The sequence below is a fragment of the Hypanus sabinus genome, chromosome 16 (assembly GCF_030144855.1).
Source record: "Hypanus sabinus isolate sHypSab1 chromosome 16, sHypSab1.hap1, whole genome shotgun sequence".
Taxonomy (NCBI): Eukaryota; Metazoa; Chordata; class Chondrichthyes; order Myliobatiformes; family Dasyatidae; genus Hypanus; species Hypanus sabinus.
This window is the reverse complement of record NC_082721.1, coordinates 37,362,342-37,388,397: the sequence shown is the minus strand read 5'-3', so window position 1 is coordinate 37,388,397 and position 26,056 is coordinate 37,362,342. Positions and strand designations below refer to the sequence as shown.

General features: G+C 39.3%; 1 protein-coding gene across 9 annotated transcripts in view; it reads right to left on the bottom strand.

The window, feature by feature from the left end:
- Positions 1-349: 349 nt before the first annotated feature.
- The window catches only part of sema6bb (sema domain, transmembrane domain (TM), and cytoplasmic domain, (semaphorin) 6Bb), a 617,098-nt gene continuing 591,391 nt past the window's right edge, over positions 350-26,056 (bottom strand). For all 9 annotated transcript variants that reach the window (XM_059991587.1, XM_059991586.1, XM_059991588.1 and 6 more), the window contains 2 exons: positions 25,225-25,283; positions 350-13,528 (listed from right to left, as the gene is read on the bottom strand). In XM_059991587.1, the coding sequence (XP_059847570.1) occupies positions 12,516-13,528; positions 25,225-25,283 (1,072 nt within the window). In that variant the 3' untranslated portion in view covers positions 350-12,515. The remainder of the gene's footprint in view (positions 13,529-25,224; positions 25,284-26,056) is intronic.

Below are 26,056 nucleotides of genomic sequence, written 5' to 3'. Positions count from 1 at the left end.
TAATGTCAAATAAAATTAGATATAATTTTCAGTACACTTAAATGCCATTTGTCCAAATGTTGCTTCTGGCACTTACACTGTCTCTAATTTTTTCAGCATCCAGTTCCACTATCCATTCTCCTTTGTGTGTTTATCTATCCTTCTGTAAAATGTATCTATGATATTCCCCATAGTATCTCCTTATGGTAGTAAATTTTATCCCAATGATTCTTTAGATAAAGAATTTTCTACTGAATATATCCATTCCTACTTTAGTTTTATGGCATCTACTTTTGGTGTCTCTCATAAAACAACAAAATGGAGATCAGAATACTTCACAGTACTTCCAAATACATTGCATGATGTGAAATCTTTAATGTTCATAAGTTACCTCTCAGTGCCACATAAAGGAATAACATTCAGTATAGGTGTTTATAATGAATTATTAGCAAATTATGCATCAATAAGGAAATTATTAAAAAAGGATACATATTTTGTGTCGTGGCTTGATATAAAAATATATATGTCCAAAATGCTTTAGGGTAGTTTTGTTTTACAATCTTTTCTCATTAAACTGTGGAGTAAGTTTTCACAATGATATATTGCAGGTCTACAACACAGTTGTGCCTCAGCAACAGTGGGAAGAATAACACCTATGGTATCAGTAACACTTTTTTTTCTACTTCCCATAACACCCAACTGATAAAACTACCAATCTAATATCACTTTTAAAGTTCGTGCTAATTCAAGTCAGTAGGGTGACCTGACTGTGTTTCAAATAACAGCATGACTGATAAACAGACATAAATTTCAATACAAATCAGGGAAAGATTATGAATTCATGTCAGTGCTGTGAGATATCCACGTTGAACTCATTCTGCCACTCAGTCTCGACATATTGTGCCCTCAGTTATAATATTATATGGGAAACGATGTCCAGTAACCAAAGTACCACACTTGCACTGCACTTATTACTGAAGCTTTTGTATCACAACAATCCACAATGAAGTGATAAATATCCTGTATATATAGTCTACATATATTAAGCAAAATACAGACTGTACGGGAATAAAGCACAGGCTTTGATGGACTTGTGCTGTTTTCAGTTATACAAGATTGAAAGCTAACTGTGAATTGCATAGGTATTTGTAATACACCCCAGAGTATCATACAGGGCAGTTCTGAAATTCTTTATTAACATCGTGTTGCACTTTTACTATAGTGTAGCATCAGCGCAAATAAAAGAAAACTACAACATCAGATTTTTAAAATTATGTAGGACCTTTATAAGCATTTTAATTTTATATTTCATAAAGAGAACACAATATTTAGAAAAAAAAGCCGGTGCATATCTGGTTCAGAAATCAAAAGAGACTGGGACAATAGGGGAGAAATACAGGTGGACTTTTGTACAATACATTATTTTGGAGTTGAGACACTCTTAGCTGTTGAGATGGAGAAACAAATCCATGTGCATGCAAGATCTCTGTAACCTATTTTATAAATGGGTAATGGGGCATTTCTATTCTGTGCTCGGTCTGTTTCATTCTATTGTGCTAATATTTTTGCCCATATCCTAAACAAGTGCCTTATTAAAATAATTAACTCAGAATAAAATGCATAAAATTGGCAGTCATAATGAAAAGCAGTGTGTTACATTTTTGAAAGTATGATTAAGCTAAGCCTAGCACCACTGCAACTGAGAATGCCAGTTACTGGGAGCGTTAGTCACTGACTCAAGGATTTAATTAGAGCTTTACCCGATTCTCAAGACAGCGAGAATAATTTTGATCAATTCAGTAAGATTAACTGCTTATTGATTATTCTCTCAGTATACAGAGACAATAGTGCGAAGCATGTTCCAGCTGTACCTATCTGACTCAATTAGATACTTTTTCACTGATGGTCTGTAATGTCCATTCCAGTTTTTACTACATTAATCTCAAAGGTAGTTGTATTTTTATCTAATATATTCAACAAAAATGGACATTTTGAACGGGAATAAATTCAGCTCAATGTTGCCTGTTTGGTGACTGAAGAATGTTTATCTTGGATTAGTAAAATGGCAGATCTCACTTGATCCATTAATGCCCAAGGTTCATCTTGTAGTGTATTCAATACTTCAGTAATATTTGTGTAATATTGTAAATATTGTATAGTTTGATTAAGCATTATTTGTTTACATAATTCAATTTGGGTTATATGTAAGAAGTACATGAATGGCATATATCACTGTGTCACCATGTTATATGTGTGTGTTTCACTTAAAAAAAGGGATAAGATTAACTAAATGGACTGTTATCCTGGGTCCTGTGTTTTTCTTTCAATTAGATTCTGGAGTTACAAAACATAACGGTGTCAAGGAGGAAGAGTTAAAATCAACCCACGACAGCTACCTACCTGTTCAAGGGCAGCACATGTTTCTTCAGAAGGGGAGACAGATGTTCAAGTTTTTTAAAAAAATAACAAGCACCGTGTATGGTCACGGGCTCAATAACAGTGAGTACCGGGTGATAGTAATAACATTTTTTTTAAAAAAGCAAAATAACTAGCCACATTGGAAAGTTAGATGTATTAAATTGCTCTACAGATAACTGGATGTTGTATACTGAGCTAATTGGGCAGTATTTTGAAGCAAATGAAGCTACGAGAAACAAACACCAGTTTTTCTGAGTGCAGTAGGCAGAAAAGCATACAATTTGCTTAGGAGTTTGACTGCTCCAACCAAACCAGTTGAAATGAGCTTTGCTGTATCATGAATGTAATTCCAAAACCATTGTTGATTGTAGGAAGTTTTAGGTTTTATAAGCAGATTCAAAAGGAATGGAGTCCATTTCAATTTGTGTGGATGAATTGAAAAAATTGTCTGAGCATTATCAGTTGAATGTTGGACTTAATCATGCACAGGGAGATTGTTGCATTTATGGAATCTTACAAGAAAACATTCAAAAATGGCTCCTAACTGAAGCACAACTCACATTTAAAAGAGCAGTTGAAAGTGCTTTATCAATGGAAACAGCAGCCAGAGACATAATTGATTTGCAGTCAGGAATGAAAGTGAGCATCAACAAAATTGCAATGTCTGAACAGAAACTTGCCTGGCTGAACAAATTGTGTTACCATTGTGGCAGGGGCTCACATACACCAGATAAATGCAGGTTGAAAAGAGAATCTTGCAGAAAATGCAACAAAATGTGACACATACAAAGAGCATGTTGGACAGACAAAACTAAATGGACTGCACAGGGAAGAGCAAAAGATAAAGTGTCAAGTTGCAGTTTCATAAAGAGCACAAATCTGAATGTTGTTGATGAAAAATATGATAATGATGAGAGTGACACAGGACTGAGTAGCCTTGAGATTTGTGATGTGAAAATGAACAAGAGACAAACAATATAGCTTACTCCAGAAGTGAACAGCAAATTAATTAAAATGGAATTGGACACTGGCGCAGCTATTCCATAAGATGAGTTTGAATGGCTTTTCAAAGATACTGAACTGAAGTCAACAGATATCCAGCTAAGAATTTATACAGGAGAAAAGGTAACTCCTTTGGGAATGACATTTGAGCAGTGAAATACAGCAACCAACTAGCCACATCGGGCTTGTATGTAGTAAAAACAGGAAGGCCAGCATTGTGAGAGCATGGGTGGCTCAGACAACTACAACTTGATTGGAGATCCATCCACTATTTGCATGCCATATTCCCTGTAATAGTCAATTGAAAGCAAGGTAAAAAAAAAAGACACTGGGTGATGCCACCACAGTGTTCAAGGATTGCATTGGAAAATTCAAACATATCAAGGGTAAAATAATGTTAAATGAAAATGCCACACTCAAATTTTGTAAAGCCTGTCTGGTTCCTTACACCATCCATGATAAAGTAGCCAGTGAACCAGATCTCATGAAGGCTGAAGGAATTCTTTCCCAGGTTGACTGGAACTCATGGGCAATATCAGATTTCCCAGTAGTCAAGAAGAATAGGTCTGTCAGGATCTGTGATGATTTCAAGGTCACTATCGACCTAGAACAATACCCTTTGCCCAAGGTAGAGGTTATCTTCACAAACCTTTCAGGAGGGAGACACTTCTGCAAAGTGGTCTTAGCCGAGGCCTATCTACAGATGGAGATGGGAGAAGTCAGATGGATTGTCCCTTTTACACATGGAAAAGGAAATACCTGAAAAATTTGCAAAAGAGGACACTCCTGTCAACATATGCTCTCTGATGCAGATTGAAGTTCTCCCTATTATAGAAAAGGTGGTCCACAGATAAACCAAAAAGGACCACACACCATCTCAGGTCTACAAGGCAATACAAAATTGTTGCATTGTGTAGCAGAAATTCCAGTCCCCCCATTTTTACCAGTGTTGGAATGAACTTTCCCTTGATGGGCATTGCCTCCTGTGGGGGTTGAGAGTTGTTGTATGATCTAAGCTGTGAACTGAAGTGTTGGAGGAACTACATGCTGGTTGTCAAGGCATGGTCAAAATGGAACTGTTGGCTCAAAGCCTTGTCTGGTGGCTTGGGATAGATCAGCAGATTTAGGCAGCTTGCCATGTACTGTTCTGGATGCCAACACGTCCAGAAGATGCCAAGAGCAGTGCCCCTCCATCCCCTACAATAGCCTGAATTGTTCTGGCAGAGGATTCATATGGATTTTGCCAAACCATTCCTGGGCATAAATGTCTTGTTGGTAGTAGATGTAGCTACAAACTGAACAGTAGTGTTCCCAACAGCCTCCACTATAGCCTCGCACACTGCTGATGTGTCTCTTCTCAAGGCTTGGTTTTCTAGGTCACCTAGTCAGTGACAACAGACCAGTTTGCAGTGGAACAGTTTCAGTTGTTCCTGAAAATAAATGGAATAAGACATGCTTCAACTCTACTGTACAAACTGCCCAGCTACAAATGGCTTGGCAGAAAGATTTTTCCAGAGTCTAAAGAATGTACTGCAAGCAATGTCAGCAGAACACACTACACTGAATCAGAAGCTCACCAAATTCCTCCTTTGCAGCTAACAACTCCCCATCTACGCTGCTCCTGGGTTGTCCCTTGCGCTCACACTTGGAACCCCTCAAACCCAATGTCAGGAAGAGTATGGAAGACAAACAGCTGAGACAAATTGAGGGCTCCTCAAACAAAGAGGTTTGATGCTTCACTCCTGGATAAGCAGTGCTGGTGAGGGACTACAGAGGTGATCAAAAGTGGGTACTTGGAAAGATTAAGGTCGGAACTGGACCACTCTCCTACACAGTGCAGATTGGGTCTGATGTCATCTGGAGATGACACATTGATCAGCTGAGGAAAGCAGGGTCAATTGTTAGAGATGAAAGGTACCCAGAGCTGTCAAAACCACATCCTGCAGTCTCAGAGCTAACTACTACAACCACCACGGAGGAGGCCTCAGAACCTCAAATTGTTTCACAACCACAAGTCTCCCCTGCCAAGCAGAATGAACCTCTTTGTCTTTTCTGACAAAGGCATTATCCCACAAGAGTAAGAAACCTCCCCAGCGATTAAATCTTTAGTCTTGAACGGGATAACTTAAATGCTGTGGGTGTCGATTTAGTAGTTGCATTGTATAGTATACTGTGTATATACTATGTAAGATGACTAGACAGCAATATGCTACATAGTTGGAATTTATAAGTTTAGCAGGGAGAAGTGTAGTGCATTCAATATTTAATTGTAAATATGCTGTTTGATTAAGTATTCTTTGTTGTTTACATCACTCATTATGAGTTATATGTACGAAGTACATAAATGATATACAACATTATGCCGTCATGGCATATGTGAGAGCCTTATTAAATAAAAAGGAAAAGCAAAACTAAGTAGACCATCATCCCATCTCCTATGTTTTTCTTTCAATTAATTCCTGGAGTTACAAAAGATAACACATCTGATACAATTATCCTGTGGATTTGCAAAATGGGTTTCCCGAAATGGGTCGAAGGCTGCTTGATTATGGGCCCTGAAGAAGAGCCAAAGCACAGACTGGTTATTCATTTCCATGGATGCTGCCTGACCTGCTGAGTTCCTACAGCATGTGCTTTTAAAAAAATGTAACTTGCGTTTTTCAACAGGCTGATTCGTGATGAGATTTTCACAGCCACCAAAAAGCATATGGAATCTCAGCCAGCATGGTTATATTGATGATGTAGACCCTTACATTGTACAGGTCTTCTCCAGCTCATGCAAATGAATGAACATTTGGAAGACTGGCGGGGTGTATTTGCTGGTTGCTGTGGAGCTGTGGTCATCTTCTGCCATGTGGGAAACTGGTTTGGATTATGAACTGCTCACGGGAATGAAACCCTGCTGTAACCTGTGTCAGGAAATGGAGCTGAGCTCCACCTCCATTCACCACCTGAGGGCACTCCGACAGCATTACAAGGCTGTGTACAAAGGACAAGAGTTGTTTTCATTGTTTAGGGTGCACTCTCTTCCAACTCATACCCTGGACAAGATCAGCAGGCATGGATTATATTAGAATTTTCATCTTAGAACTGAGGTTTGTTACTCCACCCATGTTAAAATTAATGCATCTACCACTAAGAATCCTGAAGGGAGAATTGATCTGTTCATGTTTTTTGATATCTTAAAGCAAAATAATTAGCTGCAAAGTTTAAATCTAAACCAAGTCTCACCTGGAATTTTTTTCTTCATTTCCTCAATCAACTGAAAACACCATTATTTGAGAATCAGTTTCTTTCAAAACCTGAGCAATTTGAAAATTTTGATTCCATGAGTTGAGGGATGTTTAGCGTTGGGGTAAAGTATATTTCTCTTCACAAACATGAGTAAGTCTGCAGATGATGGAAATCCAAAGCAATCGTCACAGAATGCTGGAGGAACTCGGCAGGTCAGGCAGCATCTGTGGAAATGAGTAAACAGTCAGCATTTTGCATCGAGACCCTTTATTCAGTACTGGGAAGGGTCTCAGCCCAAAACAGCAACTGTTTATTCATTTCCATAGATACCACCTGACTTGCAGAGTTCTTCTGGCATTTTGTGTATACTTTTCTTCATTCATTTGCATCAAGGACTTCTGGTTAAAAGCAGTACAGGAGGTACAGAGCTGGATCTCTCATGATTCATCCTTAGAAGCTGCAGCAATGTGATTTCTCTGGTTTTCCACTCGTCTACTGGTGTGTTAAGCATTACACCTTGAGATACCATATGACTGCTCGTACTCCAGACTCTTCAATCAGTTTCTTCTTCAATGGTTTATCTAAGTCCTTCTTTAAAGCAGAGATTGATTTGGTTTTGTAGCCTCCAGTAATATGGGTAGCATTGATAGATTGCAAATTTAATGCCAGCTGTATTCTGATTAGAAGATACTTTATGTTGTGGGTACTTGTCAATAAGAAACTAGATGATAATACAGCATCTCCTTTGTTAACAGAAGATAATAAAAGCCCACAGTTTAGTTTATTCCCAGAAACTCAGTGAGATGTGTTTTTAAATGCAGTGCATTTTCAATCAGCAAAACAAATTTAAATAAATAATTTCCAAAATAATAATATACCTATGAGAAACTCATGTGTAGAGCTATAACATGTTACATATTAATGTTAAATGTATATATTTGCACAAAATTTAACACTCGTATAGCTCCTTGTGAATGACAACAAAATGCAAACAGATCAGGAGTAGATTTGACAACAAAGGTATTTCATTAAAAAGAAGTTTCTTTAACATGGGGCTTTACTCCATAAGCAAAAGTTGAATTACATATTGTTGTTCCAGTCTCTTTGTAAAACAAGAAAACACACTGACACACAAACACACTCACACAAACACGCACACACTGAGCTTCCCATTAGAACTGGGAGATTTTTTTTTCCTTCACAGATCTCAACACCATCCATCTTTCCTCCTTATTCTGAGCTGAGGGCATCTCTAAAACCACCACATTTTCCACTCTGAGATCAACAGCAAAGAGAGCCGTTTCAAAAGAAGTCAGCTTGATAAAAGTATCCTCCGTGTTCCTTTCTGAACGGTAACATCTTGCTTTTGAGTGGCACTGAATGCAATGGCCATAGAAAGACACTCCTCAACAAGAAGCAAGCAAGTGACAGGCTATCCTGTACCTTACACCTGTGACCTATGGCTAGAAATCAAGTGCTAAACTACTATAGTCCCTTTATTCACCTACCCTCCATAGTATTTTTAAGAGGGAGTTGTGGTTATTATATCTTGTCAGCCCAATTTTTTTTTTTCTAATAACGGGCTTTCCTTTCAAACTAGCAGCATTTTTCATCTTTTGAAGACCAAACTAGTTCCCAAATCTTGCACCCCTTAGATTTGCTGGTAAAATTTCATTGCTTATGCCAATCCCATTGGGCATCAAACTGGATTTTCTTTTAACAGGTCTGATGTACATCATGTGCTGACCAACCAAAGAATAAAGTGTATGGTAGTCTAAAATGGCCTGTAACAGTAATGGTGTTGATCCAATTGGTGCCCAAGAAAACTGATTTGGCAGCCTTAAGGCAAATTGTATTTATTCTCCTTTGCACATCATGCACTAACAATTATAATTAAGTAAATAGGTTGAAGTAAGCTATGATTAATGACAGAATCCAGCTCCCAGTTGTTTAATTAGGACCATCAGGAGTCTGTCACAGAATGTTAATCTTTGTCAAGTGCAATGGAGGTAAACAATATACTATTTACAAGAGAAAGGCTGGCCCTAAAGTCTAGCATCCAGAATTAGAGTCTTGGCCTAGCTCTGAAACAATGCCCAGAATGCCCTCTTGGCAGGTTGGGACAGAGTGTTCAGTTTGGCTTGGGTATGTCTACATTCCATGCCTAAATCTAAGCCCATGTCAAAAGAATTTTGCACAGACCCACACAAGGCATGCACAACACCATGCAATGCAAGGAATGAGTAAGCTGGCTAGGAAACAACACACACATTTTGTATAGTTCTTAATGATCAATTGCATATGGACCAGGCCTGGCAAGGATTCAAACATCCTTCAGTAAGCTCATCAGAGTTCAAGAATAACTTCTTTCTGGAAAGTTACCTGCAAAATGAATTTTGACCTAACAGATAAATATGTAAATATTTAAGTCACAGTATGATGAAAAAAATCTTCATGATGTCACAAAATAGTTCAAATAGTTTAAATGATCACTATGATTGCCATTGGTTGTAAACTCCAAGCCCATTCATTGTTACTAATTCCAAAATTAAGCTACTGGACATTTTTTTAGATTGAGAATAAAGCAGAAACACTAAGTCTGATGCAGACTGTTGCCATCAAGCTGGAAGCAATGCTGATTGAAATGAATGGAAAATAAATAGTATGGAGCAGGAAGAATGACACATCTTTCACAGAACAGCCTTCTGGTGATATATATACATTCTGATGATATGCTCCTGCCTCTCATCCATAGTGATGAGTTTATCCATGGACAGATTCTGCACCACTATCACAACATCTTGGTTGTTCTACGGCCATTGAATTGAAACATATTACAAATTGGCTTATTCATCAGACATTTGTATCATTGTTCTAGTTTCCCTATGGAAAATTACCACATGGGGAGCCATGGAATTAACACTCGCCTTAGAATAAAGAGCAAGTCAATGTTGTCATTGATACCAAGGTGCTACAGGTATATTTGTACCTGAGCCAGTACATTTTAAGTTTGTGCCAATAGACTACTTGTGTCATATAATGTATTCATCAGCTTAAAATGCTTCCGTCACTGCTTCTGCCAGTGACTGGCCTGCACTACTAGTGTTGCACTGCTTAAAACCCTTCTTTAGACATAACTGAGTGCATTAGGACAGAATCTTAATTACATAGCTGGGTTTTTACATAGTTCATTTGGGCTTGGTACGAACATTTCTTGCGCCCTTCATTGTACTCTGTTGAATTTCAAATGAGAGTAAGTGTCCTCAGTCCCCTAACATTTCTAGATATGCCCAACCTTATGCAATGTGCAGTCCATAAATACATGAATACTGAGAAAGTCTTTCACAGTCATTGCAAAATTCAACCATTACACCATCATCAAAATTATCAGTGCTTCTAAAATTTATCTAAAACTTTATAAAATAATATCTTCCCCGTGAAAAATTTGTGCTTGCAATCTGCTACAGTAATTACACTGGGACGTGTACTGCTGCTTTCCAGGAGCTCCTCTTAATTATAAAAAGAAATGAAGGTATGAGGATCACAAAGCTTTCCATTCACACATTCAGTGTCTAAGAGGAGAGTTGCCTTTTGAACTTTTTGCTCTGATTTTTGTTCAAATCTGAACCGAACTGATTAAAAGGATTAATAAATAATGTTAACAGTCTTAGTGTGTTCTGTGTTTTAATCTTCTGTTGCAACACGGTTTTGCCAACATCAACGTAGCTTTCCTTCAAATCTATGCCAAATTTGGTAGCTCAGTTCAAGTTCTCTTTCATCTTGTTGGATAGAATTAAATAAATGCATTTAAATACCAAGTATTCCTGAAAAACACATTAGCTGAAACTATTCTGCTTCACGCCTATTTGGTGGAGCAAGGGAAGCAGACTGCATAACCTTGGACAGAATCCAAGAGAAAGAAAAGTTTGTCTAAAGTATTCCTGTATATGTTCAGCACCATTGAAGAAGTACACCAGTTTTTTTTAAAGAAGTGTTGGCCCATTGTTTCTGTTCCAGAATGCAGTGGATATTTTCTAGACAGTTATACGGCCACAACTGCCAATAGATAGGGAAGGTGGTTCTGTGACATAATGTCTGCATTATAAATTTGATGTCAACTTTCTTCCTTTGTATTTTTTGGTTGAATGACAAATAAATTTGGCTTGTCACAGCCTTTCTTCTCATTTTAAAGAATGACTGATGTTGTTTTCATTTTTGCAATTTAGATTTGTATTTTCTGGAAAGTAGTTGATGGAGTGTTATACTAACTTTTAATCAATTACATGGATTGAACATGTACAAGCTTAATGCTCATTTTAATGTGTTACTTGGTAAATGATATTGGCAATTCAATATGAGGCGACTTTTGGGATAGTGGTATGATTAACCTCAGTGCCCTGGGTTGGAGGAGGAAAACAGTCAATATTAGATCCTGTTTTGTTTTTTGCTCATCGTTCAGTCACCATTGCTTGAAATTTTATCTAATCCTGCTTTTGGATAAAACCCAGTTCACCTTTAGCACCTGGGAGGTCTACAGCTGTATATGACATAATGTCATTTCTTTCATCAGAAAAGGGCACCAGAAGAAACTTGGATAAATTGTCTCTTATTAATATTTGGGGAAGGTGTCAGTCTTTACGAATCCTGTCTAAGCTTGCTTACTACTTACCACTACAGTAACACATTGAGATTTGGTGGTTGTTTAAGGATTTACAATATATCCACAAATCTGCCACAAGGGTTTATATTGACAAATTGCTGAAGATGGTTAGGAAAAATAAAGAAGTTTTTTTTCAAAATGCTTTTAGGATCCTTGGCTTTGTAAATAGCACTGTAAAGAATGGAAATTATTATTAGTCAGGCCCCAAACAAAGCATTGTGGCCATTTTTTGGTGCTGAAGTTTCAGAACGGTGTCAAGGACTTAAAATAGGTGCAAGGGAGTTTAGTGGGAACAGTACTAAAATTGTAGGATTTTGGTTACTAGAGATACAAAGTTAAGAGATTTTCTCACAATCATGATAGGTTTTCACAAGCAAAATGGAGGAATTGTCTCCTTTTGTTAGAAAGGTTGGTAACCTAATAACCTGGACATTGGGTAATAGGCAAAAGAACAAGAAATGACTTGAGGAAGAAATCATTCATGTAGTAAGTTGCCAGGAACTGAAAGGGAAGTGAAGCAAACTGAAAATAAGTTCCAAAGGAAATTTGAAGAAGAACATTGAAGAGATGAAGGAAAAGCAAGAAAAAGTTAAACAAAAAATGTCTGCCAAAGAGTTGGCATGTGTCTATTTGTCCTCATAGCCTCTTTATGGGCTGTATCAATCTATGATTCTGATAATGAACGAACGTATTGCTGTATATCTAATCTGCATAAATCTGAAATTAAGTCCATTGTCGCTTGTCCAAACAAAGTATCATGCTGAATTTATTTCAGCCAAGATATGAAGTAAAAGTAAATCAACTTTAGAAACTTGAATAAGAGAGTATAATGACTTTTTGAAGTGCACAGCCAGTATCTTGTGCATTTGGATATTGTTTTATTAGATTAGCAGTAATAAAAATCTTGCTGTGTAAAATTGTAAGAATAATTGCTAATTAAAATTCAGGGCAATTTTTTTTCTGTTACTATGGCTCCTGAAAAGGCAGCAGTAAAGAGAAATCCAGTAAGATTCCTCAGTAATTTTCTCCCCTACATCCTTCTGAAGCTCATTTATTTTTTTGCAAAGGAAATAAATGCATAATTTTGAGGACAGGTCTTTGTTGTACAAGGAGCACTGTTGTCTCCATGCCTAGGTTTCCTCTAGTAGTTAACTTTTGCTTTTAAACATTAGTCACACATTTTCACAAAGGTTAATGAAGAATTAGGAAAGCAGAATGCATTTCACTTTGCTGAAGTTGTCCTTTCAATGCCTGATTTTTTTGGTGCTTTGAAGCTTGCAAGGTCAGGTTGCCCGGTAACGGACTGGACTGACTGATGGAGATGAACGTGGTGCACAGTCACTGGGTCCTTTCTCTGCAGAGCTGTTGAACTTTCCCCTCTGCTAAATGTTTGACTCCTCACGTGCTGTGAGGGTATGGATGCATTTGCTTTCTCATAATTCCACTGTGTGGAACAGGTTGGGTCGTCCCCAATATAGTCTTGTGGCAATACGGGTGTTGACACGCCTCTTCTTCTCTTGGGACTGTTATGAGGAGATACTGAATATTCCACAAAAGCATGGCTAACTCCATTCCCACCCAACGATGACCTATAGTGAGAACTCGGTTTCTCAAGCTGTTCTCTCATACCATGCGAAAGATAATGGTTGTCCATAACATCTTTATTATCACTCACCAGCTCCTGATCTCGATGGAAGGAATGGCGGGAAGTTGGGATGACCCGCACATTGCTAACATGGTGGGGCACTGCTTGGTGCGTGGAGTCAACCAGTATCATAGGTGATCCTGCACACGACTGATCTCTTAGGCTTGCGTTAATCAGGTTCTGATCCCACTCACAGCTTCTAATCCCTGCACTGCGTTTCTGCTGCAGCGGTGTCTGCTCCGGCGTTGGGAGAACTGTGGAGTCAAGGTGATGCTGGCTGGTTTTTATCAAGTTCTTCGACCAGCCATTCTGCATCAGTGGAGCGAGCAGAGTTTCTGGCTGCCCCCTGGAGCGACGTTCCACCATGCCACCAAGCTTGGTCACACTGACTACAGACTCGCTGTGAGAAAGGATGGTTTCCTTATCTTTCCTCCTCGCTGTGTCTTTCTTGTCCCGGTGGCCAATGAACCAACAGACGCTGAACCCAGAGATAACTGCTCCGATCACAAAGGCAGCAATGGCTGAGATCACCAGGAGGTTGACAGAAACCAGACCATTGGGTTCCTCGACAAAGCTCTCATGTATCAGGCCTAGGGTGGGAACAAGAAAACAAATAACAGGCTGGAATCATTGTTTTTTTTTTAAAACTCAAATGTAAGTTGGACATTGCTAATCATTGCATATCACTGTCATTCCTTTTTGCTTTTATACCTGTCTGGACACGCCCCCCCCCCCCCCACTGACTGCTCCTGTGGCTCCTCCCACGGACCCCAGTATAAAGGCGATTGGAGACACTGCCCTGGCCTCAGTCTCCAGGATGCAGTGTGGTGGTCAATTGCTGCTTGTTCTTTCTTCCAGCCAATAAAAGCCTATATCTTGTCTCACGTCTCTGAGAGTTATTTATTAATGGTGCATGAATACTACAGTGACAAGATTTCATAATCTTGTCACTGCTCTGTATGTATTGTATATTCAATTGGCTGATTGTAATATTTTAACTGTATTATGCTCACAAGGGAATTCAACTACAAATGTGCTTCCTCCTATAGTAATGTGTTGCCTCCACTTCAGCATGCATTGGAAACCACTGTACTTGTCATCCTTCTTAAAATCATTATGCCTTTTCTTACCTCACTGTTCCTCAGAACTGCTAAAGAACGGAAACTCTCAGTCCCCTTGAAATTTCTCTCTTTTTACTGTAGGATTTTAAATTCAATCTTGTTGAGTCAGAACTCCAGGAAATGGGGTTCATTGATTTTGAATTGCTATTCTAAAGCTGCTCTTATGAACTTTGACAGCTTCATGTGGAGCTATGTTTGTGATTAAATGATTATGTTGGACTTTTCCCTTGCCTGTTCACTGAAGTGACACAGATCCATATTCATGGAGTGAAACCGCATGGTGACAGGCCCTTTAGCCATCGAGTCCATACTGATTAGCAATCACCCATTTACACTAATTCTAGGGCCTCGGCCCTAAAAAGTCAACTGTGCTTTTTTTCATAGATGCTGCCTGGCCTGCTGAGTTTCTCCAGCCTTTTGTGTGTGCTGCTTGGATTTCCTGCATCTGCAGATTTTCTCTTGTTTTCTACATTAATCCAAATGCTTTCCCCCACATGTTTTCTCCACAAGCGAAGCTATGCTCTTCACTGTGAGTTGAGGGATTGGGTGTTCCAACTTAGGGTCAGAAATCTGTGGCGGCTTTAATAAAGCCTTCCCAAGGGCAGTGCTTGTGTTGCAGTGCCTGATGTTTTCTTGCAAGGGATTTAACAACTTTTCTTTTTAATTTCATTTTTGACTTTCCTGGAATACCATAATAGCAAAATTAGGCCATTTGGCCAATATTCTCTGCCATTTGATCATGGTTGAGTTATTTTCTATCTCAACCCCATTTTCTTGCCTTTTCCCAGTAACAACTGATGTTCTTACTAGTCAGAATTTATCAACCTATGTTTTTAATATACTCAATGGCCTCCACAGTCACCTATGGCAATGAGTTCCACAGATTCACCACCCTCTGGCTAAAGAAATTTCTCCTCATCTCCTATGCAAAGCAACTTCCTTGTATTATGAGGTTGTATCCCCTGCTTGTAGACTCCCTCACGAATGGAAAAGTCCTCTCCACATTCACTCTATATAGGCCTTTCAGTCTTTGCTTGGTTTCAATGAAATACCCTCTCTTTCTTCTAAACTCCAGTGAGGACAGACCCAGAGATCAAACAATCCTCCTGCATTAACACTTTCATTCCTAGGATCATTCTCGTGGACCTATTCTGGACCCTTTCCGATGCCATCACAACCTTTCTCAGATATGGGCCCAAAACTGTTCACATTATTCCAAATGTAGTCTGAGGAATGCCTTATAAAGCCTGAAAATCCTTGCTTTTATATTCTAATTCCCTCAAGATGAATGATAATATTGTACTGTATTTGCCTTCTTTACTACTGACTCAACCTCCAAGTTAAGCTTTAGGGAATTCTGCACTAGGACTCCCTTATCACTTTGCACCTATGATTTCTAAATTCACTCCCGATTTGAAAAATGGTCTTTGTCTTTATTCCTTCCACCAAAGTGCATGACAATGCACTTCTCTACATCTGCCACTTTGCCTATTCTCTTGATCTGTCCAAGTCTTTCTGCAGACTTCCTGCTTCCTCAACACTATCAGCCCCTGCACCTATCTTTGTATCATCCTCAAACTTGGCCACAAAGGCATCCACTCCATCATCCAGATCATTACCAAATAACCTGAAAAGTTGAATACCAATTTGAACCCTTGTGGAACACCAGTAGTCATAGGCAGCGGACAATAAAAGGTCCCCTTTATTCCCACTCTTCATCTTCTTTGAATCAACCGATCTTCTGTCTACGCTTGTATCTTTCCTGTAATAGTATATTCCCACTCTTCATCTTTCCATGGGCTCTTATCTAGTTTTACAGCATCATACGTGGCACCTTATCAAAGGCCACTGAAAATCAAAGAAAACATCTATTGACTTTCCTTTGTACATTCTGCCCATTATTTCCTCAAAGAATTCCAACAGATTTGTCAGGGAAGATTTTCCATAAGTTCATGAGATACAGGAGCAGAAGTAGGCCATTCAACCCATCAAGTCTGCTCTGCCATTCAATTCTGGGCTGATATAATTCTTCCAGTCATCCCCACTCCCCTGCCTACTCCAATATCTTTTGATGCCCTGGCTAATCAAGAACCTATCTATCTTTGCCTTAAATGCACCCAATGACGGCCTCCACAACCATTTGTTGCAACAAATTCCTTCAATCTTGAAGTCGTGCCCTCTTGTCCTAGACACCCCTACCATGGGAAATAACTTTGCTATATCCAATCTGTTTTGGCCTTTTAACATTCGGAATGTTTCTATGAGATCCCCCCTCATTCTCCTGAACTCCAGGGAATACAGTCCGAGAGCTGCCAGATATTCCTCATACAGTAACCCTTTCATTTCTGGAATCATTCTTGTGAATCTTCTCTGATACCTTTCTAATGTCAGCATATTCTTTCTAAAATAAGGAGCCCAAAACTGCACACAATACTCCAAGTGTGGTCTCACGAGTGCCTTATAGAGCCTAACATCATCACATCCCTGCACTTATATTCTATACCTCTAGAAATGAAAGTCAACATTACATTCACCTTCTTCACCAGACACTCAACCTGGAGGTTAACCTTTAAGGTATCCTGGACAAGGAGTCCCAAGTCTCTCTGCATTTTGAATTCTCTCCCTATCTAAATAATAGTCTGCCCGTTTATTTCTTCCACCAAAGTACATGACCATGCACTTTCCAACATTCTATTTAATTTGCCACTTCTTTGTCCATTCTCCTAAACTATTTAAGTCTCTCTGCAGGCTCTCTTTTTTCTCAACACTATCTGTTCCTCCCCCTATCTTTGTATCATCGACAAATTCAGCCACAAATCCATTAAGCCTATAGTCCAGATCATTGACATATATCGTAAAAAGCAGTGGTCTCAAACCGACTCCTGTGGAACTCCACTGGTGATGGGCAGGCAGCCAGAATAGGATCCCTTTATTCCTGCTCTCTGTTTTTTGCCCATCAGCCATTGCTCGCTCGTGCTAGTAACTTCCCTATAATTCCATGGGTTATTATCTTGTCAAAGGCCTTCTGAAAATCCAAGTACACCACATCTACTGCATCTCCTTGGTCTACCCTGCTTGTAATTTCTTCAAAAAAATGCAGTAGGTTAGTCAGACGGGATTTTTTCCTCTCAGGAAGCTATACTGGCTTTGGCCTATTTTGTTATGTGCCTCCAGGTACTCTGTAATCTCATCCCTAACAATCGATTCCAACAACTTCTCAACTACTGTTGTCAGGCTAACAGGTCTATAGTTTCCTTTCTGTTGCCTTCCACCCTCCTTAAATAGCTGAGTAACATTTGCAATTTTCCAGTCATCTGTTACAATGCCAGGACCTATTGATTCTTGAAAGATCATTGTTAATGCCTCCGCAATCTCTCCAGCTGCTTCCTTCAGAACCCGAAGGTGCATTCCATCAGGTCCAGGAGACTTATCTACCCTCAGACCATTAAGCTTCCTGAGCACCTTCTCAGTTGTAATTTTCACTGCACATAACTGCACTTCCCTGACACTCTTGAATGTCTGGTATACTGCAGATGTCTTCCACTGTGAAGACTAATGCAAAATATGCATTCAGTTCCTCTGCCATTTCTCTTTCTCTCATTACAATTTCTCCAGTGTCATTTTGTATTGGTCCTATATCTACCCTCAACTCTCTTTATATACTTAAAAAGGCTTTCAGTATCTTCTTTGATATTAGTCGCCAGCTTCCTTTCATAAGTCATTTTTTCCTTCCTAATGACCTTCTTAGTTTCCTTCTGATAGTTTTAAAAGCTTCCCAATTCTCTATCTTCTCACTAACTCTGGCTTCATTGCATGCCCTCTCTTTTGCTTTTACTTTGGCTCTGACTTCACTTGTCAGTCATGATAGTGTCCTTCCATTCGAAAATTTCTTTTTATTTGGAATGTATCTGTCTTGCACTTCCCTCATATTTCGCAGAATCTCCAGCCATTACTGCTCTGCCATTCCTCCTGCTAGAGTCTCCTTCCAGTCAACTTCGGCCAGTTTCCCTCTCATGTCATTGTAATTACAGCCTGTTTAATCATGTGCCTCCAAATACCCCCACACATTATCCTTAATAATGGATTCTATCATCTTGTCAACCATTGAAGACAAGCTAATTGGCCTATAATTTACTGTCTTTTACCCCTTTCCTTTGTTAAAGAGTGTAGTGATTAGTTGTGATTTTCCAATCCTCTGGAAGCATTCTAAAATCTCGTGATTCTTGAATAAGCACTATTAATGCCTCCACAGTCTCCTCCAATACCTCTTTCAGAACCCTGGGGTGTAGTCCATCTGGTCTAGGTAACTTACCTACTTTCAGACCTTTCAGCTTCCCAAACACCTTCTCCTTAGTAATAGTAACTGCATTCACTTTCGCCCCCAACCCTTTCAAATTTCTGTCATTCTGCTGGTGTCTTCCACAGTGAAGACTGATGCAAGATAATTATTCAAGTCATCCACCATTTTTGTCCCCATTATTACCTCTCCAGTATAACTTTCAGGCGGTCTGATATCCACTCTTAACTCTCGTTTACTCTTTATATATCTGAAAAAAAATCTTTTGGTATCCTTTTTCGTATTATCGACTGGCTTAACCTCATTTTTCATCTCTTCGCTCCTTATTGATTTTGTTATTGTTGTCTGTTGGTTTTTAAATGCTTCCCAATCCATTGGCTTTGCATTAGTTCTTGTTATATTATTTGCTTTTATGTTTTCTTTAATTTCCTTTGTCAGCCACGGTTGCCTCATCTTCTCTTCAGAATATATTTTTTTGGAATGAAACAATCCTGCACCTTCCGAATTATTTCCAGAAACTTCAGTCATTGTTGCTCTACTGTCAGCCTTGCTAGTGTCTCCTTGCAATCAGCTATGGCCAACTCCTCTCCAGTGCCTCTGTAGTTGCCTTTACTCAAGTTTAATACTGATACATCTGATTTTAGATTCTCGCTCTCAAACTGCAGGGGAAATTCCATCAGACTATGATCACTGCCTCCTAGGAGTTCTTTTACCTTAAGATCACGAATCTAATCTAGTTTATTACACAGCACCCAATTGAGAATTGGCTTTTCCCTGGTGGGCTCAACCACTATCTGTACTAAAATGCCATCTCGAGGCATTCTACAAATTCCTTCTATTGGTATCTAGCACCAACCTGATTTTCCCAACCTACTACCATTGTAGTCTGCCTCTTTTAATTAGATGCTTTTTCTATCTCTTGTTGTAACTTGTACCCCATGTCCTGACTACTGTTTGGAGGCTCATCAGGGTCTTTTGCAATTTGCAAGTTTCTTAATTCTGACGGCAAAGATTCTACATCTTCAGATCTATGTCACTTCCTTCTGTGGATCTGATTTCTTATTTTACCAGTGAAACCACAGCACCCCCTCTGGCCACTTGCCTATCCTTTCAACGTGATGTGTGTCCTTGGATGTTGAACTCCCAGCAGTGATCTTCCTTCATCCACAACTCTATGATGCCAATGTTGTACCTGCTAATTTCTAACGGCTCTTCAAGATCGTCTGTGTGCATCCAAATATAACACCTTCAGTCCTGTATTCACTACACTTCTCAGTTTGTCTCTATGTCGCCCAAAGTTAAGTTTTAATCCCTTTTCAAACTTTTTGTCTTATTCTTTATTCTGCAGACTTCAGTAACCTTTCCTGCACTTTCCTCTTTTTTTTACCTTACCCATACTTATCAAAGCTGTTTAACCCATCCCACTAAAAGCCCTATCCACTGTCCTTGTCATGTGATTTGCCAGCAGACTTGACCCAGTATAGGTCAGGTGGAGCCCATCCTGTCGAAACAGCTCCCTCCTTCCCTTCTACTGGTGCCAATGTCCTACGTATTGAAACTCACTTCTCCCACACCAATCTTTGAGCAATGCTCTCTGATCTTAATAACCCTGTGTCAATTTGCATATGGCTCAGGTAATAATCTCTGGATTATTACCTTCTTGGTTTTGCATTTTAATTTAGTCCCTAGCTGCTCAAATTCTCTTATCAGAACTTCTTTTCTTGCCCTTCCTTTGTTGTTTGTACCCACGTGGACCATGGCAAATGGATCTTTCCCCTCTCACTCCAACTTCCTCTGCAGGTCAGATGAGATGTCCTGAAACTGGGCACCAAGTAGACAACACAGCCTTCAGGACTCTTGATCTTTGTGACAGAGAATTGTGTCTATTCCCATGATTATTCTATCCACAATTACAACTACATTTCTCTTCCCCCGAATATTTCACTGAACTGGGGCGTGCTGGTGTGGAAGCTCACCCTTCCTACAGCCCCCACTCTATTCTTCTTGAAAAACAACCTCAGATCTGTTGGGCAAGCTCAAGGGCTGGGGCTACTTCCAGCACTGCCTCTTGAATCCCTTGTTGGCCTCATTCACAGTCACATCCTCTTGTCCCTGGCCACAGACTGAATCTGAAGAATTTAATCTAATGAGTGACTAACTCCTGACACACAGGCAAATGTCTCCCTCCCCGATGCATTGCAGTATTTGAAGCTCAGATTACAGGTTAACAACTTTGAGCCTGAGCTCCTCAAGCACTTACTGCACTTACTGCAGGTGAGGTCACCTGGATACTTCAATCATGCACAGCTTTCTCATGCTTCAGGAGCAATTCTGCATAAGGGTCAAGACAATGGATATCACAGAGGATATGTGCCCGCCCCCAGTCCTCATCCATACTTATGTTCTTTGCCATTTGATTGCCAGTGTGACCTGTGGGAGTGGGATCACTAGTTGCTTGTTCTCCTCTTGAGTTCATATCCACTGCTAGTTGTTTGATGCCCAGCTGATAGCAATGGAGACGAATTAGGAAATAAACACCACCCTATCTGTCTTTACGTACAGTAATACTGATACCTTTACTCATGAGACCTTTGTCCAATCAGGAAATTCTTAAGATTTGGTTTTGAGGGGAATCTTAGAACACAATTGTCCGATTTGACAGTATCACAGGGTTGATAGTAAACCGAGAGTTTGCATCTTAAAATTGATGCCTGCAGTTTTCATCAGGAGGCCTGTTAGTGCTCTATTATAATTAACCATGGGAGGAGGCCAAATCCGAAAGCACACACTGAGAACTTCTTAAACGCTTAAACAGGTTGCACCTGTTTTTAATTTAAAGTCTGTCATTTCCGTTGTATAATTATAAATCCATCTGTAACTCTGTATTCAATAAAATTAATTAATATTTTATGTTACACTCCATGAAGTGAACATTACTTAATGGGCCAGATACATTGTATTTCACTGGCCCTTCTATGATCAGGTAAGAAGCAGGTTTTTCTGTGATTGAAATTCCAAACATTATATTGATTTGACTTAAAGCAAGCATCAATGCCTAACTTTTATGAACAGAACTTTAATTAGCTTCTTTCCCTTGGGCATAGTTAATTTTCTTTAATCACTTGTCAAATGAGGCAAATACACGAACTCTGTTGCAAAAGGATTGTTTTGCTTCCTTCTCCTTATCAACCCCAGGGAACTGAGATTACTAAATCTTCCTGGAGATGTCTCTGACTGAGATTGATTAGCTCAGCTCAAATGAGATCAGACTTCTGGTCATGGCCCATGAGCAACGTTAGCCTAACCTGCCTAGCTTCAATAGTAATTCAACCCTTATCCCTAATCTCTCATGCATCCCCTTATCCCCAACTTTACAATCCCTCACATTCTCCTACGTAACCCCAAGTTCAATAGGAAGCTATGACAATATGTAGTACCTTTGATTTCTTCAAACTTCATTTTCTAGAGTGAACTTGATTGTAATTCTTGAATGCAGGTTTCTAGTTCTGAATTGCCGAGTTACAATCCCAATTACTGCTTTATGACTCATTGCTTATTGTCTCCATATTCCCAGTGAAAAGGGAGACTTTTAACAAGAACGGGCACTTCATCATCCTCTCTTATAAGTTTACATATCTAAAGCAAACATCTGCTGCAAATTTGGATATGGAAGGGAACTATGCTGATGAATGGACCTTATATGTTATAACTGGCACTTATCAGTTTGCAATAAATATATAGATGGGTGTTTAGTGTGTGTTTTAATGCACTCCTTAAGTGAATGGATCAAATTTTTTAAAAAAAACAATGCACATTCATTTTAGTTTGAAAGCAGTGTACTCAGAGCATGAATAAATTTGTGGGAATAATGCAGCAAGGCGGATAACCTAGTGAGAGAGAAACACAACGACTTGCCCGGAGTAATGTTGACACATTCCTGCAGAACAGCTGACATTTCACTGAGCCTGCACGGAAAATTTGGGATTTCTGTGTGAGTGCTGGGGCAGGCTGCTTGCACCGCTGAATTGTCTTCAATATCATTCCTCAAAGAGCCCAACTTGTGAGCAGAAATTAACAGGCATTTCCCTCCGTTTGCAGTTGGGAATCTGAACAAAGATCTTCTACGAGGTTCTAAGGAGGGGGACAGTGGCAAGTAAAGTGTGGCTAACTTAATTACATTTTTAAATACTTCTAGGTGTTCAAGAATTTTTTTAAAATTGATTTTGAATACCAGAAGCATTCAGGGGTTAAAATTGTCGGTGCTGTAATAAGCTTACTTGAACAGGTAAATGGAGGGATATGGGCCCAGCGCTGGAAAATCTGATGAGCTTAGGTTGATCAGTATGGACTGAAAGAACTGCTGCCAGGCTGTAACTCTATAAATGCTCAGTGTGGATGGGCTGAAGAACATTACAATACAGAATTAGCCACAGGAAATGAGGTACAAGACACAGGGAACTATGGAAACCCAGTTACTCATTTTCTGTAAAAGTAGAAGGTTGGGAGACAGATCCTAGGGAAAAACCCAAGGATTTGAGGATTTCATCTAGCTGGAAATTGGTGCATGACTTCAACCTGAAATGTTACCTGCTTTGCTTTCCACTGCTGCTGCCTTTCCTGTACCTTCAGTTTTTATTGGAGAAGTGTGGCTTGTTTGGGGAGAGGGTGTGTAGTAAGTGGGACATATCAGTTTGGGAGAATGGGGCATCAAGGGGTTATGGGATGTTTTGGGAGGTTTGGCGGTGATGGGGAGTTTAAAGGTCAGTGAACATGCCAGAGTTGTGTGAAGGATGAGGGCTTGTCTCTGTCTTTTGTTTGTGGGGAATTCTCACAGACTAATGCAACACAAAGACACCCCTTTCAGTCCAGTGAGACTGCGCCAACCATCAAATAACTATGAACTCATTTTCTCTGATCCTGTTATATTCTCCCCATATTCCAATCAACATCCCCCAATACAACTACACTGGAGGCAATTTATAGTTAATTAGGTTAACTTTCCAACCTGCTCCCCTTTAGGATGTGGGAAGCAAACATGAAAACTTCACATAGATAGCACTGGAGGTCAGGATTGGACCTGGGTCACTGGAGTTGTGAAGAAGCAGTTCTGCAAGCTATGACAGTGCACTTGCTTTGATTTTTAAACGATTTTCTCAATATTTCACACATGGAGTCACACACCGCTTCCTCATTGGTTTAGACATGGTTCTCTCAGTAGGTTGGAAAAAGGCTCTGATGACAAATCACTAACCTGAAATGTTAGCAACACACTCAAAATGCTGAAGGAATTCAAAAAAGAGTACCATCGACGCTTTGGGCTGAGACCCTTCATCAGGACTGTCCTGATGAAGGGTCTCAGCTTGAAACATCGACTGTACTCTTTTCCATAGATGCTGCCTGGCCTGCTGAGTTCCTCCAGCATTTTGTGCGTCTTGCTTTGGATTTCCAGCATCTGCAGATTTTCTCTTTATTGTGAACTTGAAATGTTAATTCTGTTTCTCTTTCCACAGATGCTGCCTCACTGGATAAAGTACCTTTAACACTTTCAGCTTGCTTTTGTACCTTTATAATGCATTAGACAGACCTGGTTTTGAAATACGGAGAGAACTTTAAATTTTGAAATTTAAGAGAACTTTAAAAAATAATACTTAAATAAATTGTAATTTAAATTCAAAATCAAGTCTCAGTATTTTATGCTGGCAAATGAGAAGAATCAGAAAATAATATATGACAAAACCCAATTATTTATATTTATATATATATAAACTTCAAAATTAATTGCTTTTTGAATTGGATGGTGTAAAGAGCCATAAAAACTACATAAATATTCATTAAAATTCTCCTTACATTTGTTCCCCTGGGCTGGCACAAGTTTGTATTACACAAATTTGTCATGTCTCACTTACACTGAATGAAGGTATCTCATTTTAGCTGATAAAAAAAAATTAGTCTGCTTCCATGGAAACAGTCAATTTCAATTATCAGTAAATCTGTTTGTCTTACCACTGGATTCACTTATCAGAAATTCATGAAAAATGTGTTTTCTTGTGTGTGTATTTTCTTTTGGCACAGCATGAGTTGGTGCAAAGTATTTAATCATTTTTCTTTGGTTAAAATTTGTCAAAATGAAGACTGTGTAACAGTGAGGGAATTTAGGAGCCTAGGAACACCTAGGCTCTGAAAGCCAGGGGTCCATTCTGCTAACGGACATTCAGTTGAGTGGGTACCACGGTTACAACTCGGGGAGTCAGAGTTCAGAGTTCAGTTCTGATACCGTCTGTAAGAAATTTGTAAATCCTTCCCATGAGAGCATGATATATTCTGGGTGGTCCGGGTTCCTCTCACAGTCGAAAATCTAGTAGGTTAATTGGCCATTGTAAATTGTCTTGTGATTAGACTAGGACTAAATAGGTGGGTTCCTGTGTGGTGGGGCTCATTGGGCCGGAAGGACCTGTTCTGTGCTTTATCTCTAAATGAAACAAAAAATAAATAACCTCTGGCTCCCCAAAATAACCTTAGGGATCATTTTACTTTATTTATGGGATATGGGCATTGCCTTGGAAGATCTTCATGTAATGCCAAACCCAAAGGGAGTAAGGACATTTCTGTGGCTGTGGCAAATGCAGAGGGTCCACCTCATAGTCCAGTCACTTTCCCATAGTCAGAGAATAATGGACTAAATTCTGCTAGGTGACCTATTCTAAACACCTCATTGTCCTATACCCAGTCCAAGTACATGGTCTGATTTTAGAGCTACATTTGTCTTAGTTGATGGTAACTCAGCCCATACTGGGAGGTTAGCCTTCATTATTACATTGAATTGGGGATAATAGGATTCACTTTAAAGGCAGTGTCCACAGAAACTCACCTTCACAGTCACCCAGGTGTGTTGTATTTCCATGATCAACATCTTGTTCAAATGAAATGCTGCAAGATCAACAAAGAAGAATATTTAGTAGTTCATACACAATCTTTATGACAAAAATTGCATGTAGTTTCTCTGAACCTTTTCAAGTTGGATGCAATTTTGTTTGAAAGCATAAAGGCAAACAAAACGAAAGATTGTTCAGTTCATTGCCACTGTTCAATGTTCCTTCCTGTATTGATTCAGTTCCTGAGCATCCTCTGATACCTTAACCTCCTTTAAGCTTTAGCCCAGTCAGCCAATGATTGGCTAACTTGTTAGCTGTTCATGATCATCCTATGTATGTGACTCAATTCTGATCCAATGTCAATGTCAAGGCTCACCTGCGAACAATTCAATTTTTTGTGAAGGCCAAGAGCATGGGAAAAGGGATTTCATTTCAAATTGTTGTAAAATCCCTGAAATCTCATTGTGATAGAGATATAACTAACAATGTTTAACGTAGTTTGAAATTCATGCCTTTGCTACTTAGTTTAAACTGTGTATCTGTTAGTGTAGAAATGACTTAGCAGTTTTAAGTACATGCACACAGTAGTTCTACAAATCATGTTCTGCAGTCAGAAGCAAGCTGTTGCTGCAATACAGGAAGTAGGATAGAATTTTCCAGAAAAGAAAGGGGTGATCTAATAGAAATGCTGGTAGGAAGTTTCCATTCAAAGTTCAAAGGACAGTTATTATCAAAGTATGTGTACCATATACAACCTTGAGATTCGTCTTCTTGCAGGCAGCCACAAAACAAAGAAACACAATAGAGTTCACAAAAAGACCCGCACCC